The following is an 18,473-nucleotide window of genomic DNA, read 5'->3' on the forward strand; positions in this document are numbered from 1 at the left end:
GTTCCTGACATCACTTTCGTTTATAAAAGCCTGTGTCACCACATTGGCGTCATGTCCACTACCCTAATAAGCTGCCCCAGAAACCAGAGACGGCCAGTTCGTACACTACCGAGGAGAACAGGTGAACAAACATTACTCAGAAGTCGCAGCAGAAGATCAACGTGAACCTTTGCACGTGCATATGCTGACAAATAAGACTTCACAGTCTTGTGTGAAATTGCTCCAGTCCCCCGGACAGGATAGCAAAGATCCTCCAGAGCCCAAACAGCACTTGCAAAGGAGGACCTGAAGCAGCAGCATGGTGGCCCTCAATGTTCCTGGCCTTCATGGTGGCCATCCGCTACAACGGGTCTCCACCGCTCGCCGCCCGAGCGGGATGGTCACCCCATATAAGCCTCGAAAGTCCAGAAAGAAGCTGCAGGTGATTATCTGTATTCTTTTTGTGGAGTTGTTCGAGAGGTTCACCTTCTTTGGGATTGTTTGCAATATGATCCTCTTTTGCACCATCAAGCTGGGATATCACAATTACCAAGCAGCCACAGTGAACCTGTGTTTTGTTGGAGCCAGTACACTCACACCTGTTCTTGTGGGCTGGTTTGCAGAGACATGTTTGGGGAGGACTAAAGTGCTCTATCTTTGTGCTCTGCTTCATTTCATTGGTAAGTGACTGAAATTTTCAATGACTGAAAGATGCAGAATGACAAAAAGCTTCAGAATGTGTGTTTAATGTGCGTGTATTTGGTGTGAAGGGTTTTGGTGAATGCTGCCACATGAAGGTCACTCTAAAGAACTTGTTTTCAGTATTTTCAGTGTGATATTTTTGTCAAACTAATTCTACAGTGTGGAAATGCCCTGACGTCATGTTCAATTCCAGTATAAGAATATGTTCCCCAAGAACAGTCTATCTCTAATACTTGGTGTACTTCTTAAACATATATCTCTGAGGCTTAGTAAGGATATGCTCTACTTTAGTATGCCTATGTCTTTATGCACGTCAAATCTTAAAGCAGCATTATGTGAGATTTGGTATTTCTTGTTCCTGGGCTCCCCCTACAGTCAGAAAGTTGAATTCCTGCTTTGAGCCACCTTTAAAGGATATGCTTTACACATACACTTCTGAACCACCTGGAAGATACAAAACCATCACTGAAAGTAAAAGAAGCATGTGGATTGATGGAGTAAAGTAATCTTACATGATTTTAACCCAAATAATAAAAAAAATAGGAGTAGTTAGCAGCTTGCCAAGCCTGAATAGAGCTGATAGAGACGCTGTTCCCCCTTTTAAAAGTCAGTGGAGCATCAAAATGATTTAAAGCTGTTACTTTAAGTCCTGTACAATACTGCATACTGTTGCTTTAATATATCCTACATGTGTCAAACAACTCCCTGAATTGTACAGGACTCGAAACCTCCTGATATTTACGATACATTTGTCTTATGTTTGTCTCAATCAAAGAAAATGTATTCAAAGTTCAAGTTCAAGTTCAAGTTCAAGCTCAGTTGGTAACTACTTAACTTACATATTAGTTCCACAGTAGTGGAATAATGACTCCACATTAACATGAATAGCTGAGTAACAAGTCTGTAGATTAATGCACATGACCGAACTCCTGATTTTCTTTCCATAGGTACAGCCATGCTCCCTGTAGTTGCGTTTCCCTTTGAGGATTTCTACATCGACACACACAATACTATTCATCAACTGGAGCCACGGGAGCAACATATTCTTTTCTACATGGGGCTGCTAGCTGCTGCGCTCGGTATTGGGGGCTTCCGTGCTATCCTCTGCCCACTAAGCGCTTATTACCTTCAGGGTTACAACCAACACCAGATACTGTCCTTTTTCAACTGGTAAGACATTCACTCACTAATTATAGACCACTTATCCTAGAATATCCTAATGCTAGCACATGCTTGTATCTGCCACCAAATAAATAAACAGCCTATGCTGTGCCTTTCTGGAAGGTGTGCTATAGATGTAATACAGATGGTGTTTTATAACCACAGGCTCTACTGGCTAGTCAATCTCAATTCTACAGTTGTCTTCCTGGGGATCTCCTATATTCAGCAGTCTGTGGGCAAAAACCTGGGCTTTCTCATCCCCTTCACCTCTGTCCTACTGGCTCTTATTGCCATACACATGGCACGCAACAATCTCATCTTCCATCCAAAAAAAGGTAACGATGGCATACTAACAAATAATACAGTGACTATACTTGCCAATAAATCTGAATAGATCCAAACATTATGAATTAAGCACACATTTTTACTCAAATTATATACAAGACATATAGACAATTAATTTCGTGCCTCCTTCTTTTCATGTGTTGCACAACACACAGCCAGTTTGTTGCTGACCACACTGGGTGTGTTCCTAAACTCCCTAAAAATGTCTTGCCTCCATTATCGGCATTTGAGTGGAGATGTGGCTAACTGGCTGGACCGTGCCAAGGAGAACAATGGAGGACGCTACAGTGAGACAAATGTCGAAAATGTTAAGATCCTGGTAAAGCTTTTCCCTCTTTTTGGACTGCAGCTGCTCTACCGGGCCTGTATTACCCAAGTAAGTATGAACTAAGCAGGGGGGAAAATGTGTTGCATGAATGAGCTTAAACTCCAGGAGTGCATCCCTGAAGTACAAGGTCAGTCAGAAGTCAAGATCCACCCTATATCTTGCAATGCTTAATGTTGTATTCAAGAAGACAGCTTTCAAGATTGCAAGGGGTAGGCTAACATACACTATATGGACAAAAGTACTGGGACACCCGCTGATTCCTTATTTCCTTGTTGAAGATTAACTGTCTCTACTGTCCATGGAGGACGTTCCACTAGATTTTAGAGCATTGCTGAGAGGATTTGATTGCATTCAGATATAAAAGTATTGGTGAGGTCCAACTCATCCCAAAATCGTTGGATGAAGAACCATCCTTCCAGAGAACACAGTCCCACTGCTTCACAGCTAAGTGCTTCTGGACTTTATACCCCAGCATTGGGCATTGGTGCCAATGTTTATCTGCTCCAGAGAGTCCTATTATATTGGCACTACTTCTCTTCGGGGAATTGGCAAGCTGTGTGTGCTTTTCCTCATCTGTGCAATGGGAGCAACCTAAAGTAGCTGAATGCATCCATTACCAAAGGTGTCCACTAACATTTGGACATATAGAGTAGATCACTGGTACAGGTACTGGTCTTACACATAACATAATGATGAAATTATGAATGTAACAGTTAGGGTCTTTTGAGTGGTCTCTGACTTTTGATTCATTCATAGTACGTCCAGACTACAACTTATCAGACCATTTGTACCAATGGCTGTTCCTGGCAAACTGTTTCTGAATATCCAAGCAATCACGCAGAGAAAGATCACTACACATGTCATACAGGTTACAGTAGCTGTGTTCAATGCTGCATGAGTGTTTTCTGAATGCAGACGTCTAGTCTAGACACAGTCTACCACAGTTGTTTGACCACAAAGTCCATTTGCATCTTCACAGATTCCATCAGGATACTACCTCCAGACCATGCATTCAAACCTAAACTTCAATGGATTTCTCCTTCCTATAGCAGCTATGAACGTGATCAGTATCCTGCCGCTGCTAATATTAGCACCACTACTGGAATTTGTTGGCACCTGCTATCAGTCTATGAAGAAAACACCTCCTTCTCCAGCCAAATTCATAAGTATGCATGTCCATTGAAGCAGAAATAATGTGACAGGTCTAATGTTCTTTTGCAGCGAACTCATTAATACACTACATAAATGTTGGAACATCTTCTCTTGCAGCAATGGGCCATGCCTGTGCAGCTCTGTCGGCGCTCGCTGCAGGGATTACTGAGATCCACAGGAAAGACTACGCTCAGGTGGAGCAGACGCTGTCAGGAACAGTGCTCCAGGTGTCTTCAATGGCCTGTTTTCAACTCGCACCACAGTACATCTTACTGGGTATAGCAGAGGCCTTTGTCACACCAGCATGTAAGCATTTATTCTTAATAATTAATTACGAATGTTATGTGCATTCTCCTAAGTGTCCACAGATTATAATAATTCCGTGATCACTCCAACCATCCAGCTGGAAGCAGCTTAACCATGCCACAACACTGATCTCCTTGATACATGCGATTCACTCTTTCTCCCATCCCATTACTTAGGCTCCCTCATCTCTTTCTGTGTGACTCCTAGCAACCTCAGGGGCATCTCTCTACACTTCCTTACTCTCTTCTATGGAGCAGGATGCTTTCTGGGTGCTGTTCTGATTCAGTTCTTTTATCTCGTGTCTGGCGGTAAGGCTACTTCCTTTCTCAGCATTCAACTCAAAGAAACTCTTGGGCAGAGGTCAAGCCACTGCTAATGAATAACACTTTGATCATGTACTGTTTTTAGGGAACTTCTATCCAAATACACTCAGCAGTGGCAATCTGGAGAGATTTTTCTTCACTTTGGCAATTTTGATGACCATAAATACCTTCCTGTTTTGGAGATTATCTTGCAGGTAGGCTATGAATTCATATGTTTATATATAGGCTTAAGTGCTTCGACATCATCAAAACTGTGCCAATACTGACATATCAGGGGTGCAGTGCTCCTGAGGATCTACTTAACCTGCAGAGTGGAGTTTTTACTCTAATTTAAAGAGCCCATGTCCTACTTGTTTTATGTATGGTGTTATTTTTGCAAAAACAGCCATACGTCATTGTTACTTAGCCATTTTCCAACCTTTCTAGAAACACAGGGTTAAACTGCTGTAGACTGAGTCAGCAGATATGTAAATATGCTGGGTGAGAGCATAACAACAATTCATTCAGAACAGGACTTCTACAGCTGAACTTCTACATATGGACTAAGTACTGTTTTTTTTTAAGCAAGTGAGGAAGACACAGTTCCCCCATGATAAGGGCTGGACAGCACAGTGGTAACACAGTGGTGTGCTGCACAGCTTCAAGTGACTGATTATGAGTTCAACCCTCTGGTTTGCTCCCACCTCCCAAAAGCATGCAGGTAAAATATCCATAGGTGTGAGTGAAAGTGACTGGCACCCTGCCCACGGGGTATTCCTGCACCGTGGCCCCACACAGAACAACCGAATGAAAAAGAAAAAAGGATAAGGAAAGAATAAGGGCCATTATTGCATCTGCAGGAGTGTGGGTATCCAGGAGCACAGCTGCTGTATATTCTACCAGTCTCCATTCTAACAGTATACCAGAGGGTTACTGACAGCGTGTCTTGTAAGATTGGAAGCAAACCGTGTATTTGTGTGTTGTACAGGTACACAGACCTGAGTGCTGAACTGTGCAAAGGAGTGACACAAAGTCACCTGGCTGAAAAGCTCCGGCAGTATAAAGCCTGTCTCCGGTTCTATGACACGGTGGACTACTCTGGACCTTCAGCATCCTTGGAAATGATCCTGTAACCCCTGCGCTATGGCCAAGACCCAAGACGCTGGCGTCACACTAACATAGCAAAACCCTTAAATAACTTGAAACGATTTTGCTTATGGGATGTTTGCCCTCAAACCTGTGCTAGTGTGACTAGTGTGTTAATGTGACTGAGCCACTTGAAGTCAACAATAAAGTTATTTTGTAATACGACAGTTATGAGGAGACTCTTCTTCTAGCCCACTGTTCCTTCATTAAGTATGATTTAGGTAAATAAGCAGCACTGGTTCAGCTTGCGTTGCCTTGTTCTAATGGAAAGCCTCAGTGTTGCCAGCTCCTAAGTAAGGGAAGCAGCTACTGGCTGTCCTAAACGTCGCTAGAAGTCGCGAAATGACGTCATCTATTTTGCATAATTTTCAAGTTGCGTGTTTTTGAAGCTGTAAAATAAAGGAATGACGTTGTGGAGGAGAAAAAAATGAGTAAAGCACTCTAAATATGTTAGAACTACAAATGAACTTGGAATAAATTAACTTCTTCTGTTCATTCAATTATTTTTTTTTGCCTTTGAAATAGGCCGTCACTTCTCAAAATAACTAAATGACTTTAATGCTTTGTCTAGACCCACATTACACAAATCATTTTTACGTAAATTACATAAATCAATTTTGTCCAGTGTTGTTAAATGTTAGCATATCGAGACTGTTATGTGGGCTGGAACTGCTGCTCACCCTCCCTACGCTCAACCTTCCTCCTTTATCCGGGAAAAGGGTAGGGTTTCATTTTTAGTTTTGAGGTGAGTGAGTGAGACTGTGTAAGTTAAATGCAGTGATTTATTTTCGTATCACACTGAAGACGCATTTATATTTACATCCCGCTCTGTAAATAGGGGACGGGGGTCGTCGATGGCTTTTGGGCATGCGCAGTTCACTGGAAGTGTGGCCGTGGAGCGGTGTGGGTCTGCTCTGTCTGTGAGACTGAGCGCTATGAGTGTTGTGGGACAGGGCTAACGGCAGCACCGGCTGCTGAGGACAGTAACTGAAGAACACGTGTGTTCACCTCAAAGTCTCAAAAAAAAAACAAAAAAAACAACAACACCAGAAAAAGTCGCCAGATGCTTAAAAAAGTCACTGGAAACACTGGAAAGCCTGGGTGGCACTAGCTACACATCCACTGCAGCACAGCATCACTGCCTGAACACGCCCACAGCTGTTGCTAGCAACTGTGCAGTAGTTAGCGCTAGCTGGCGTTAGCAACAGACTGAGATGTCAGCACCACCATGGATCTCCCCGAGCCCATAAGAAGACGTTTGGGAGATTTTTCAAGAACTGTTTTTGTGGATCAGACTCTTTCTAAACTTTCACCTGAGGATCATGTGACATTTCTGAACCAGAGTGAGTTTGTATGCCTCGTATCGAACTGCGTTACATCTAAAGCAAGCAAGCAAGCAAGCTAGCTAACCAAAGTTCAGCTAACCACTGAAAACACGAACATCAGCTACATATTTATCAGTGTAGTTCACACTAACTTTAAGACTGGGTTAATAACTGTAGCTAGTTACCAACGTTAGCTGGCGCGATGGACTGATCGGACATCAGGTGTTGTGTTCATTAGCTAGCTATACCGTTAAACCAGTTTAGCTAATTCGATAACTAGGTAAGCTAATTAGCTGACTACAGCTCAACGCCACAGTAAAATGTATGGGATGAAATCTCAATGCTCCCCACTCGTATTCTTCACCATGCAGACAGAGAAGTTGTGTCCAGTCTGCCGCTTCAGATGTCCCTCTTCTTTAATCTGTGCTTCTTTCCTCTGTGGTGGATCAGTGAAGTAGTGATGCTGCACCTCAAAGTGAGTAAAATTTTCTGGAGTACAGTTTGGCAACTGTCTTGGCTGTAACCTTTTATTCTGCTTTAGTACCCAGCCCTCCCTGACTACTACAAGTTCATCTTAATCACCATCCTGATTTTAATGACCCTCATCGAGGGCATCAGACTCTACCTGGGTTATGCTGGGAATCTGCAAGAAAAGGTAAGGGTGTTTTTTTTATCTGCAGTATATTCATGAAGTTCTAATAGGAGCTCATATTATATATCATATATTTTGCCTTATTGCAGGTCCCTGAACTGGCTGGATTTTGGCTCCTGAGTCTCCTTCTGCAGTTTCCATTGATTCTCTTCCTGCTTTTCAATGAAGCTATACTCATTCAACCTTTGGAAAGAGGAGTGCACATCATTCTTGCCTTATTCATTTTAGCAGAGGTATGGATGGCACTCTCATGTATATCCTCTTAGAAAACTAATTAGAAGATGTACGCTACCTTGTGTTTGATATATTCATGTCATTTGCAGGCTCTCTCTGGTTTTGTTGCCCTTCGTGCAATGGTCAGACACACTGAAAGCCGCTTCCATCTTCGGCAGTTTAATGGAATTCAAGAACTTGGAGCATAACAACTGTTTCTACCACTGAGGAACTGCATACATACTGGATAACACTATTTGCAGGACCAAAAATGATTATAAATAGTTTTGGTGTAAAATATATTTTTTTTCCTACAAATTCATTTTGTTATATATTGTCACAGTATGTTGTGCAAGTCTTTGTATTTGTTTTTAATAAAAATATTCCATCAAAATATATGTGCTCTCCATTACACAAACACAACAGAGCTACATTTGTCATAAAGATGTGTTTTATTAAAATCTGAAAAAGATAATGAGAGACTGAAGTCTATCTACAGCAGGACAAATCTTCACCATAGAGTTTTTGTACACAATCAAAACTCTATTCCAGTTTGGAGTTGGAACATGCTCCTATACCTCATAGCCCACATTCATGAACCTCAGAGCAGAAGGACTTATTCCAGTACTTGTAGCAGATTCCTCTTCTCCTTTTTTCTTTGACCTTCCAAACAATCACAGATTCTAGATCAGCACTTCTACTCTGAGAAGCTTTAGGAACACTTTAACTTTACCAGCCAGGGTACACCGTACTACTGCATTCGTTCAGTTTTGTGGGGTTTTGCATATGCATACACCACAATGCTCCTTCCTAGCATCTTTAAGCTGGCTTTTCCATGCAGTTCTCTGAAGTGGGGGACCTTCTGAGGACCTTCTGATTTCATCTTTTCTCTTCTCCTCCTCATGCTATATTAGCTTTGTGCTTTTCAATAGAATGATTCTGCAGTCACGGTAAGGCATAGTTCCTATCTGAAAACAACAGGTAATACATCAACATACTGAATTAATCCTTAGAAATAAGAAGAAACAATTCCAATTAAATTGCAATGCCTTCTTTAGCATGAGGGTGTAAACTCAAAAAAGCATGGTATGAATCTAGTATATTATATACATACCTGCCGTCATTCCATTGGCCCTGGTAAAGCTGCATCTCCCCAAGGTGTCTGCTGCCTTACACTCCCTGCAGGTAGCTTGCCCAGCCTCAGACCTCCTAGTGCAGCCTGGTCACCTGAGGGTCTGTCATGACTGTGGGGCAAAACAGCATTCTGTGGTGAGAGCTATGAAAATGACATAATGTATAAAATAAAATCAATCTAGTGGAAAAACAGACCTTCTGCCACGCATGTTAATTCTTCTCAGATCAGGGAAAAAGGAGCAGTCCTCTTTCTCTTGCTTACTGAGCTGCTCTGCTTCACTGGACTGCAGATTGTCTGGTACAGCCACACCAGCCACAGGAGCTAAGGCAGGAAAACGTATCTTCATTAGTCATTCTGCATTAGGTGCTTATGTAAATTATCATAGTTATTTAAAGGTGTAATAATGTATTTGTTAAATCATTTTTTTTTGTTAATATCACAATATAGCATGTCTACACTAAAAGAGGCATGCAGCACCTTTTTAGCAGGGTTTTTTTGTTTTGTATTAATTTAGATAAAAGATCTCATCACATAAAAGTTAAAGATGAGATTTGTACTGAAATGTGCTCAGACTGTACAACAATCTCCATTTCTACAACGGGTGACTAATACAATCAGAGCTGCATTTACAGTCTGTGGACACATCATATGGTGTGCCAGCAACCAGGGACATACAGATTGGACTTTTGACTTCCTTGACCAAGTTATCAATCTATTACAACTTCATTACTTTGAAGCTCTTCAATCTCTCTAATGCTTGTGTGAACACAAATCTTCCTCACCTAGTGTGTTTCTCTTATGGGTTGTCCTCAGGGTCCCCACTGTGTCCTGTATTTCCGGCGTGAAGTATTTAAATGAAATACTTTCTTGTGCAAGCTTCTCCTGGTTGTCACGGTGGACTGGATAGAAGTGAGCTGAGGTGCAGGGCTCCAGGCCTCTGGCAGGAACAAACTCTGGAATAACCCTGCACTGTCTGTGATCATTTAGTACAGCTCTACGAAATATGACACAGATGGAGAGCAGATCAGAGTTAAATACAGAACATCGTCTTCTATACACCACCATTAACACATAAATATGTGATGTAATGAAGTAGTTACCTACGCAGTGACATGTTTGACACCGAGCACCTTCCTGTGAAATATAGAGTTAAAAATGATTGTTTTAATCTCATAAAGAACATTAGACTAAGCCAAAAAGGTGCTAAAATTGTAAATGAACCTCTTATCCCATCTTGTGCTCTGACGTCTGAGTTAAAGAGCAGAGAGTACTGCTGGATTGGCACCGATGAGAAGCTGTGTCGGACTGTGGTGACAGTCAGAGGTTGACGCTGCATTTGTCTTCGGGGGTGCCGTGAGGTGTAATGACACATTGTTCTTCCAGTCTGATCTATTAACGCAGATGAACACACCTAAGCCATGCTTAACCCGTTTTTTGGCCAATGTACAATTTATGAGAGGGCACTTGAAGTAATAAAACTACCATTTTGATTAGACTTGGGTTTTTTAGATATAAAAGTTTAAATTTTCTGGCATCTGCAAAGAAGTTCATCACAGATTAATAATCCTCTACAGACATATACCTGTAGCTGGCCGTCGACAAGCGTCTGTCAAGTCTCTATTGCGCAGACAGTCCGCACTAACAGCCTCCAAGTAGGGATTCTAAATGACACATAATGAAGTCAATGTAATTTTAATGTAAGCTAGAAATATAAGCCATGCAATACATACAGTTTAACATACAGTACCGAGCGAACCTTGGCAAAGGTGAACTCTAGCTCTTATTAGCATTAAAATACTAGGCTATACCCAGAGGTGAGTAATTGTACTTTGTTATAATTAGGTATTTCAGGGGGTTTAACTCTTATTAAGACCAAGGCTAGTCTTTTTCTTCATTTCTTAGCTGACACCGCTTACGCAGCTGACGCACCTAATTCAGCTTTTGACACTGTACCCATTATTTAATATTATTTTATGTCAGTAATTATCCCACCCACAACCATACCTTATCTGGCTTTTGCTCCCAAAAAGTTGCAGGGCCAAGAATACCAATGCGTGTGGTGGGATGTGGGATCCAGGACCTTCCAGATTGATTTACCCTCACTGCTAACTGTGTATGAATACAGAAACATGTACTGTAGAGATGTTTACATTTGAATGTGTTCTTGATACATTTACATGTTCATGACTTATTCATATTTAAGATTCTGCATATGAATTAATTACCTTCTGGCTCTTGTCCATCATGTCTTTCCCTGGAGTTGTGTTTTTTTCTTGGATCCTGACTTTCAACATATCTTCATTTGATGGTAAAGCATCCTGCCAAGAAGAGATTGTAAGTACTGCAGACAAGCAGAGTGATGCTGCATTAAACATGTTGGACAAAACAGATGCTTACTGTGTTTTTGATGTTTTTGCGAAGAATCTTGGATGTTGCACTCTGTGCTTGCTGCTGCCGCAATCTGTTCCTTTCTTTTCTGCTCCGCAAGTGCTTTTTCTTCACTTTCATAGTCTACAAAAGTCAAATATACTTTAAAAATAGACCAAATCTGTATCTATAAAATCACTAATAATTTCAATCTGAAATTAGTCAAATACTGCACCTCATCTGCACAGTTTAAAAGATGAACTGGCAGGCCATCAGACTCTGTGCTATTTGATCCACTTGTGCTGTAAAGAATCAACAATGGTGTCCAATGTTAGTGTTAATTATTATTTCCCATAGCAACCGGAAAACTCACTTTCGAATGCCTTCAAGCAACAATGCTAAAATGCTCCTTTAGACTTTAATATATTGCATACCATATTCACTGTTAGCAGTCCTGGATGGAGCTTGCTCTGTAATTTCCAATTTTGTCATTTTCTGACTGAGATATATGTTATGTGTATGTGTGCTCTTACTCTAAAATACCACAAATGTCATATATGCTTTTGGGTGATGTGCAAAAGATTAGTTGTATAATAAATATGATTATTCTCACCTTGACTCAATGTCTACATCAAAAAGGCCCTCCAGGGAGTCTACATCCCTACCCAGCTTCTGTCTGATCTCTTGCCTTAGCAAAGCTCCCAACTCAACTAGACAGTGTTCTGCCTGCGGAACAATACGAGAGACAAATTATTCCCATTTAAGTCCCAAAAAAGTAATACTTTATTTTACAACAGAGAGTGAAAAACAAAGAAACCTTGGTTTGGTCTGGGTCACAGAAGTCCAGTAGGGTGTCACAAAAGTGGTAGCCTAAAGACTTTAGGTCTCCCATCGAGAAATGAGTCCCTTTTCTTGCCCCTTTAAATGAGAAGACATTTGAGCTGTGTCACTCAGCAGTGAGCTCACGCACCTTACAAGGTCTCTGAACTTGTTCACTACCTTTTCAACTTCTGTTCCCTATTATAGTGTTATATATAGGGATAGGATTTTTAAAAGTAGGGGAAGGTTAAAAGGGCACAATTTTAAACACAGCTTTGGTTAATGCAGCCAGCTTTGGTAAAGCAATCTAGTCCTAGTCAATCAGAGCACAGTTTTTTGTTTCTCTAGTCTAAAACACCTGATTCAATAATTGCAGGTCCGGATAATTAACTGTAAACGTTGTGAATTTTAGTAAAAAGTACAAAGTTCCCTCCAAAACAAGAACTGACCTTGAGAAGCTTGTCACATAGAAAATAATTGGTTGTAAAATGTGTCATTTTGAAGTTTTGTACAAGCCATCAACATGAGTCTTTACCTAACGTGGAACCTCCAAATGTGGACTCCATAGTATAGCTGTTTCTAATGCCAAGCCTCCACATCACAATACGGCCAGTGCCTTCTTTGCTTTTCTGCATTTTGAACTTACAGCTCCTGAAAGAAAACTGCAACACACAAGTGAGGAACATGGAAAAAAGGAAGCATTTAGTGGTATCAAGCAGCATCAAATACAATTAAATGGTCCCAATTTGGCCTAATTATTCACACTCATACTGCCTTGTCATATTCTCACCTTGTCTTGGGCATTCTTGCTCATCATCAGAGGAAAAATTCTGTCATGAAGATGTAGCGAAGCATCTTTGTGATCATTGCAACCATACATGAACACATTGTTTTTCCTGCTGTGGCCGTGAAAGTCACAATAAAGCACTACTTCTCTCTCAGCAACCAACCTGAAGAGTTAAAGCAATGTACATGAATACCAAAATATGGAAGTGGCACACACTGTAAGTGCCTGAGACGGTTTACTTACCGTTTCACCATGTTGCGCGTGTACCACACACAGGGGAAAGAGTCCCGCAGAAGAGTGCGATAGTTGCGGTTCAAATCACACCCAGTAAGTGAGCACCGGTAGTTTCCAACCACTACACCATCAGGGTTCAACATTGGCACTACCTAAAAGAGTGTACATTGCAGCCGATTGCAGTTGATCAGCCAGTCATATATGATATGTAAAGTTTGCTTCTTTAGTTTAAAATGGGAGATGCTAGGCTGAAGTTGCTAATAAACATGGGTGACTTACTCTGTCACCCTTATTTCTGTATACATACCCCCCAAAAACATTAGCCTAGAATCTCCCATTCTAAACTAATCAAGCCCACATCAGAAACCAAACATGGCTTGGCTGAGTGACTATCTAAGATCTGAAGAGAAAACAGCCGTGTCAAAGCATTTCAGAAAACTATGAACTTTAAACCCACTCTGACCTCATTCACTCACCTTAAAGACAAAGGTTTCCCTCAGTAGTCGTGCATCAGGTGAGTCACCAAGCAGAAAATCCAGGAAACCCTGCATCATCCATGACCCATTAGTCTCTCCTGGATGTACCCGTGCTGTCACTACCACAGCCCGCTTGCTTCTTCGCTCCTGCCAGGTGGAACAGGGTGCTGTGATAGTCAACACATACACAGCATTTCCTGCCAGGCTGCGGCACAGCACTCGCACTTTACAGTGAGCCGCCCTGGCTGTGTCTGAAATCACACCTCGCAGGTAGCGCTGGAGGTCTGAGTAGGTGTACGGGTAGCAGTGGGCCAAGTAGCAGGTGTCATTTTCATAAGGGAACTGGAGTGTCCAGGTGAGAGAGTATAGTGCCTTGCCTTCCTTTTCATTAAGATTCCGGTAGTACCTTAAAAAAAACATGTAACATTATGTTGTCATTAAGTATGTATATGCTACTTACTAGAAAGTGCAGCAGTCATCTTGACTCACCGAATGTTGCTGCCCGCACGGTGCCAACCTTCTCCTTTCAGCCAGGCAGCAAGCTCAGAGTACAGCAGTGGTCGCATGCCAGCTTCATACAGGCTGCTGGATTTCATCAGGTTGATGATAGTGAAGCGATAGGTGATCCCTGCCTTCATGTTCCTTACACGGAAGTAGAACCACTGGGTATGCTTTGTGGTGTACATGTCATTGCGCAAAGTGAGTTCATAGTCGTAAAGGCCTCTAAGAGAGAAATAAGCACTTATTACTGTTTATTCTTTTCATACACAGCAACATTAGAATGAAATTCTCAAACTTTCATGTCATTTTGGACTTCTGAACTGGGATCATATAATTTGGGGTAAAATGATATGATTGGGTAAAATATTTGAGTGGCTAAAATCAATAATTTTTCCTTTATGTATTACTGTTTATGCATTACTATTTTGTAGACAAGAGGTTTAAAGCACATCTAAAGATTAGCTATTTAGATGGCCTCTCAGAAGTTTGTGGGTTAGATATCCAGGTCCTCTAAGGTTCCACTGTGGGGCCTTTACGCAAGACCCTTAAGGCCCTTAAACCTCCCTGCTTCAAGGGCTCAGTGGGATGGTTGACCCTGCGTCATGACCACAGTTTTCTAAGCTGGGATATGCGAAAAGAAGAATTTCCTTGTACTGTACAAGTATAAACAACAATAAAAACAAATAAACTTAAGATTACTAATTATTGTTATCCTTTGGCTTTTGTGTGTCTCTGCACAGTCTTCGTTAAAAGCTTTATTATAAGCATAATTATACTAATGTGCGATATGGAGTTCCACAAGGCTCTATTTTAGGACCATTATTATTTACATTATACATGTTGCCACTGGGCAGTCTTAGGCAAACATGACATTTACTTGAACTGATGATACGTAACTGTAAATATCAGCCAAACCTGATGACAAACTTAAAAATTCAAGAAAATTGAGGACTGCGTAAAGGCCTGAAATGTTGGATGTTGGATGTAATTTCCTCCTTTTATATACAAAACAGAGGTTCTCTTTTTGGGTCCAAAAGCCACAAAACACTGTATCAGCTTGGTGTCATAACTGATTCAAACCCATCATTTGATCAACACATAGCCAATATTACTAGGGCAGCTTTAAGGCTAGACTACTGGAATGCACGTTTGTCAGGATGTTCCATCTGGGACCTAAGTAATCTTCAACTAGTTCTAAAATGCTGCCACCAGCATGTGGTCTACGGTGCTAACTATGGAGAATTATGGTTTAATAGCATATGGAAATGTAAAATCTAAGCATTATTTCATTTGTATTTGAACAATCAACTGTTTGTCCTGCTTTTCTTTACTGTTTTTTAATATTGTTAAATAAAATAAGGAATTAAATTAGGTTACAGTTGATCTATGTGTATATATAGATAAGGGTATTAGAACAGCCCTCAGAAATATAATAATGTATAATAGTATAATAATATACTATGTATAAAAAAAGGATTAATAATAATAAAGGGCCTCATTCACCATCTTAAGGAGAGGAAAAGTCTTCTTTAAACCCCTTAATGCATTTTGTTTAATTTATTAGGGCAATTTAGATCCATCCTTAAAAAACAGAAGAGCTGTATACAATTATGCAGTTTAAAATACACAATGAAAATGTAGGTTTTTTGTTAGGATTTTTCTCAAGATCAAATTTACTCGGTTTTAGGTTTGTTTTTCTGTTGTTGTTGTTTTTTGATTTTTTTAATCACCTGAAAGCCTACTGACGCATCAAACAAACACTGTGGGAAAGTCTTGGAGATATTGTCCACTCACACTTGAACTGCTTTTTGGAGATTACCACTCTCAAACCGGGACTCAAAGGACAGGGTAGATGTTTCCTTGTTGTTGGCACAAGATGTAGCATTTTTTTTAGGCTCTCTGCCGCCACCAACACGAGAACGGGTGAAGTAGGAGGTCTTTGTGGCTTAACAAAGAAATGAAAAAGAAACACTCAGGGACAGTCTTATGAATAGTGCTTTTAAACTAGTTGGTAAAGTACAAAGCATAAAAAGGCTAAACAGTCCTACTGTAAACAGTCTATTAAGAAGGTTACAGTGATAAACAGTCATTCCAAAGCTGCTACAATTAACAACAAAGTATCTTCAAAAGCAGTAATGTTGATTCTTACCAGAGTCTATGCAGTAGACAGTGTTTCCTCTTTCTTCTCCAGCTGGCATTGGCGTGCGCTCATGGCCTGTCTGTTGGTAAAAAGGCTCTGGTTCAGGGGGGTCCCATTCTATAACAATATGCAAGTGGACAGTTAGGTAATCCATTTCAGCTTCTTGGTCAGTAATACGCACGTAAAATACAAAATTGATGGGATTAGGCAGCATCTTCCTTTTCCATTTTGTTTATAAATCAAATCGGTTAATAAACCAGCAAGAAACCTATACCTATGTGATGGATTTTGTCACAGATGACTTTGCATTCAACAGGCCAACGAACACCCTGAAAGGGACTGGAGGTGGACGGGATGGTAAAAAGGTCAAGAGGTTCCCTCAAGCGTGGAATAGGCCGCCCACCTTGAAAGTCAATAAGCAGCTGCCTGGTTCTAAGATATTTCTCCACACTGAAAGAGACTACAGACATGAAACAAAAACACACATTAAGTAAATACAACACTAAATAAATAAATAGAAATGTAGCAGTCATACCATCCTACACCACACAGGGACACAGGCAGAGGCATTTCTTCAAGAGAAGAAATTTGAGAAGACGACTCAGTGCTTAACTAGTGAATTAACTGTGTAACTGAGAGGCAGTCTACATTTACTTTTCTGGTTTATCTTCCCTTAAACTGTCACCTGTTGTAAGTGTCTGAATCTTTTATAAAGGCAGTCAATTTTACAATACAAGTGTTCAGTACAATTTATGAATAGATAAAATAATCAGTGAAATGAATACCTCTTTAAAAAGTGTGAAAAATACGGAGAAGGACATATATGTAAAACTGCAATGACAGGCCAAGGCCTTCAAACTTATATTCATGTTTGAACAATTATTTTAGAATTTTTAAAACCACTTTATTGAATAATCCTCTGCACAGCATGACTTACATGACCTACATGTTTTTATATTTGTAGCTTTAATTATATTTCTATCTTTTAAAGTACATCTAGGTATAATTTTCTGTGAAACAAAAGTCAATAACCCCACTGTACTGGATATAAAGGAGAGCAACAGGACTTACACTGTTCCTGATGTGCTTCTGCCTCCTCCTCCAAGTCTGTGCTGTTGGTAGGTGAATGGATGGCATCTGTTGCCAAAGAGTTATGAGTGCCATCCCATGTCCTGACGGCTGACACTTTTGTCTGCACAGATGAGGAACCCTGGCCTAGAGATCCAATGCATGGTCAAACCACTACGCTTATCCCAAAGCAACTTTAAAACAGTATTTTACACTGTAAAATTATGACTGGAATATTGTGGAGAAGCTTTGAAATATTTTGCCACTAAATCAACAGTGGAACTAACATTTTGAGGCATGGTGCAACTAGCATATAGACTTACCAGTAAAAAGCCCATAATGCTTCAGGTGCTGCAGAATGAAACTCTCATATGGGTCATCTGAGGTCTTTAATATTAAAAGTGTCAGAAAAACGAAATCATAAGTTTAGGTGAAAAGTAGAAAAGAAGGCAGCTAGCTAACATAGCATATCAGTGGCACTGAGCAAATAACCTATCAGGGTTTAGGAAGATTCGTGTATAAAAAGAAAATTACCCAACAGTTTTTCATAGTTAAATATTGAAGCAGAATAATAAATCTGTAATTAAAATTGTGTAATAAAAAAAAAAACGTAAAACATTATCACAGTAGCTACATAGTTAGACATAGAGACAGAACATTATATTGTATTATTTTATTATTCAGCCTGATTGTATTATTCAGCCTGCTACTGAAATGAAACTTAGTTTAAGGTGAATGGTGCTAGCTATGATATATTTTTGTGTCTTAAGAATAACAACATAAAAAGTAAGGCCTGTAATAGAAAAGCCCACCTACTCACCTGCATTGCATTTCACACCTTTCAAGCACACGTTAGTTCTTCCCAGTTCAGCACGCTGAGCGGACTCCGTTAGCGAGCCTAGCTTAGAGGATAAATGGTAGCTAAGGTTTCCTTACAGCGGAGTTAACGCGAGCTAGCTAACTCTGCACATAGTTTTCAAGACCTTTCCAAGGCATGCTGCTTACACTGACAGGCAGACACTACCGTTTAACAAGCCAGAACTAAACACTGGTTTGTGAAACTGACCACAATATTTTAGCGTTAGCAGCGGTTAGCTTAATGTTGGTTTGCAAGGAAACAACCGTAGCGAACTACATACTTTTTCATAAATCTTCTCGTAGTTGCTAAGCAACTTGCGTAACTTGTGCCGTCGTTGCTATGGATTCCAAGCGCACTTTCCGTGAAGCACTTGTAAACAGACCCGAAATGATTGAGCGATCTCATCCTAGCACCCTGCTCCAAATTTTTTAATAGTCAGTAGCTAAGTGAGGGATAATGAACTGATCTCCAGAAGG

General features: G+C 40.5%; 3 protein-coding genes across 4 annotated transcripts; 2 read left to right on the plus strand and 1 right to left on the minus strand.

Moving 5' to 3' along the window:
• The first annotated feature begins 298 nt into the window (after positions 1 to 298).
• slc15a5 (solute carrier family 15 member 5) lies at positions 299 to 5,408 on the plus strand. Its single transcript, XM_072673718.1, has 9 exons — positions 299 to 659; positions 1,629 to 1,851; positions 2,008 to 2,177; positions 2,343 to 2,563; positions 3,495 to 3,681; positions 3,785 to 3,973; positions 4,150 to 4,281; positions 4,382 to 4,490; positions 5,264 to 5,408. Exons 1-9 carry the CDS (start codon positions 299 to 301, stop codon positions 5,406 to 5,408), a joined length of 1,737 nt encoding a protein of 578 aa, XP_072529819.1.
• A 1,048-nt stretch (positions 5,409 to 6,456) lies between these two features.
• tmem17 (transmembrane protein 17) lies at positions 6,457 to 7,997 on the plus strand. Its single transcript, XM_072673719.1, has 5 exons — positions 6,457 to 6,764; positions 7,118 to 7,221; positions 7,288 to 7,401; positions 7,488 to 7,631; positions 7,722 to 7,997. The coding sequence occupies exons 1-5, from the start codon at positions 6,650 to 6,652 to the stop codon at positions 7,818 to 7,820; spliced, it is 576 nt and encodes a 191-aa protein (XP_072529820.1). The 5' UTR covers positions 6,457 to 6,649; the 3' UTR covers positions 7,821 to 7,997.
• Positions 7,998 to 8,066: 69 nt separating this feature from the next.
• agbl2 (AGBL carboxypeptidase 2) lies at positions 8,067 to 18,238 on the minus strand. Of its 2 annotated transcripts, XM_072673720.1 has the most exons (24): positions 17,959 to 18,238; positions 17,462 to 17,525; positions 17,142 to 17,285; positions 16,345 to 16,530; positions 16,080 to 16,187; positions 15,725 to 15,875; positions 13,919 to 14,152; positions 13,430 to 13,835; positions 12,963 to 13,105; positions 12,723 to 12,882; positions 12,468 to 12,594; positions 11,931 to 12,031; positions 11,727 to 11,839; positions 11,349 to 11,415; positions 11,144 to 11,257; positions 10,972 to 11,064; positions 10,751 to 10,855; positions 10,329 to 10,407; positions 9,968 to 10,135; positions 9,847 to 9,880; positions 9,529 to 9,740; positions 8,941 to 9,067; positions 8,726 to 8,855; positions 8,067 to 8,579 (listed from the first exon to the last, which is right to left on the minus strand). In XM_072673720.1, the coding sequence occupies exons 1-23, from the start codon at positions 17,962 to 17,964 to the stop codon at positions 8,732 to 8,734; spliced, it is 3,066 nt and encodes a 1,021-aa protein (XP_072529821.1). In that variant the 5' UTR covers positions 17,965 to 18,238; the 3' UTR covers positions 8,067 to 8,579; positions 8,726 to 8,731. The 2 variants fall into 2 exon arrangements, with proteins under 2 accessions (XP_072529821.1, XP_072529822.1); XM_072673721.1 differs by lacking the exons at positions 8,067 to 8,579; positions 8,726 to 8,855; positions 8,941 to 9,067 and having other exon boundaries at positions 9,648 to 9,740; positions 9,851 to 9,880.
• Positions 18,239 to 18,473: the final 235 nt, after the last annotated feature.

Source organism: Salminus brasiliensis, chromosome 2, assembly GCF_030463535.1.
Source record: "Salminus brasiliensis chromosome 2, fSalBra1.hap2, whole genome shotgun sequence".
NCBI lineage: Eukaryota > Metazoa > Chordata > Actinopteri > Characiformes > Bryconidae > Salminus > Salminus brasiliensis.

What these genes read in the sequence shown, in the direction of transcription:
- tmem17 (XM_072673719.1), top strand. Translation starts at nt 6,650, where the DNA reads ATGGATCTCCCCGAGCCCATAAGAAGACGTTTGGGAGATTTTTCAAGA. An exon ending in TGTGACATTTCTGAACCAGA is followed by an intron (nt 6,765 to 7,117) that starts GTGAGTTTGTAT and finishes TTCACCATGCAG; the next exon opens with ACAGAGAAGTTGTGTCCAGT. An exon ending in CCTTATTCATTTTAGCAGAG is followed by an intron (nt 7,632 to 7,721) that starts GTATGGATGGCA and finishes TGTCATTTGCAG; the next exon opens with GCTCTCTCTGGTTTTGTTGC.
- slc15a5 (XM_072673718.1), top strand. Translation starts at nt 299, where the DNA reads ATGGTGGCCCTCAATGTTCCTGGCCTTCATGGTGGCCATCCGCTACAA. An exon ending in CATCTTCCATCCAAAAAAAG is followed by an intron (nt 2,178 to 2,342) that starts GTAACGATGGCA and finishes CACAACACACAG; the next exon opens with CCAGTTTGTTGCTGACCACA. An exon ending in CTTTTATCTCGTGTCTGGCG is followed by an intron (nt 4,282 to 4,381) that starts GTAAGGCTACTT and finishes TACTGTTTTTAG; the next exon opens with GGAACTTCTATCCAAATACA.
- agbl2 (XM_072673720.1), bottom strand. An exon ending in AGAAGCACATCAGGAACAGT is followed by an intron (nt 16,531 to 17,141) that starts GTAAGTCCTGTT and finishes TCATGTCTGTAG; the next exon opens with TCTCTTTCAGTGTGGAGAAA. An exon ending in AGCACAAGATGGGATAAGAG is followed by an intron (nt 9,881 to 9,967) that starts GTTCATTTACAA and finishes TATATTTCACAG; the next exon opens with GAAGGTGCTCGGTGTCAAAC.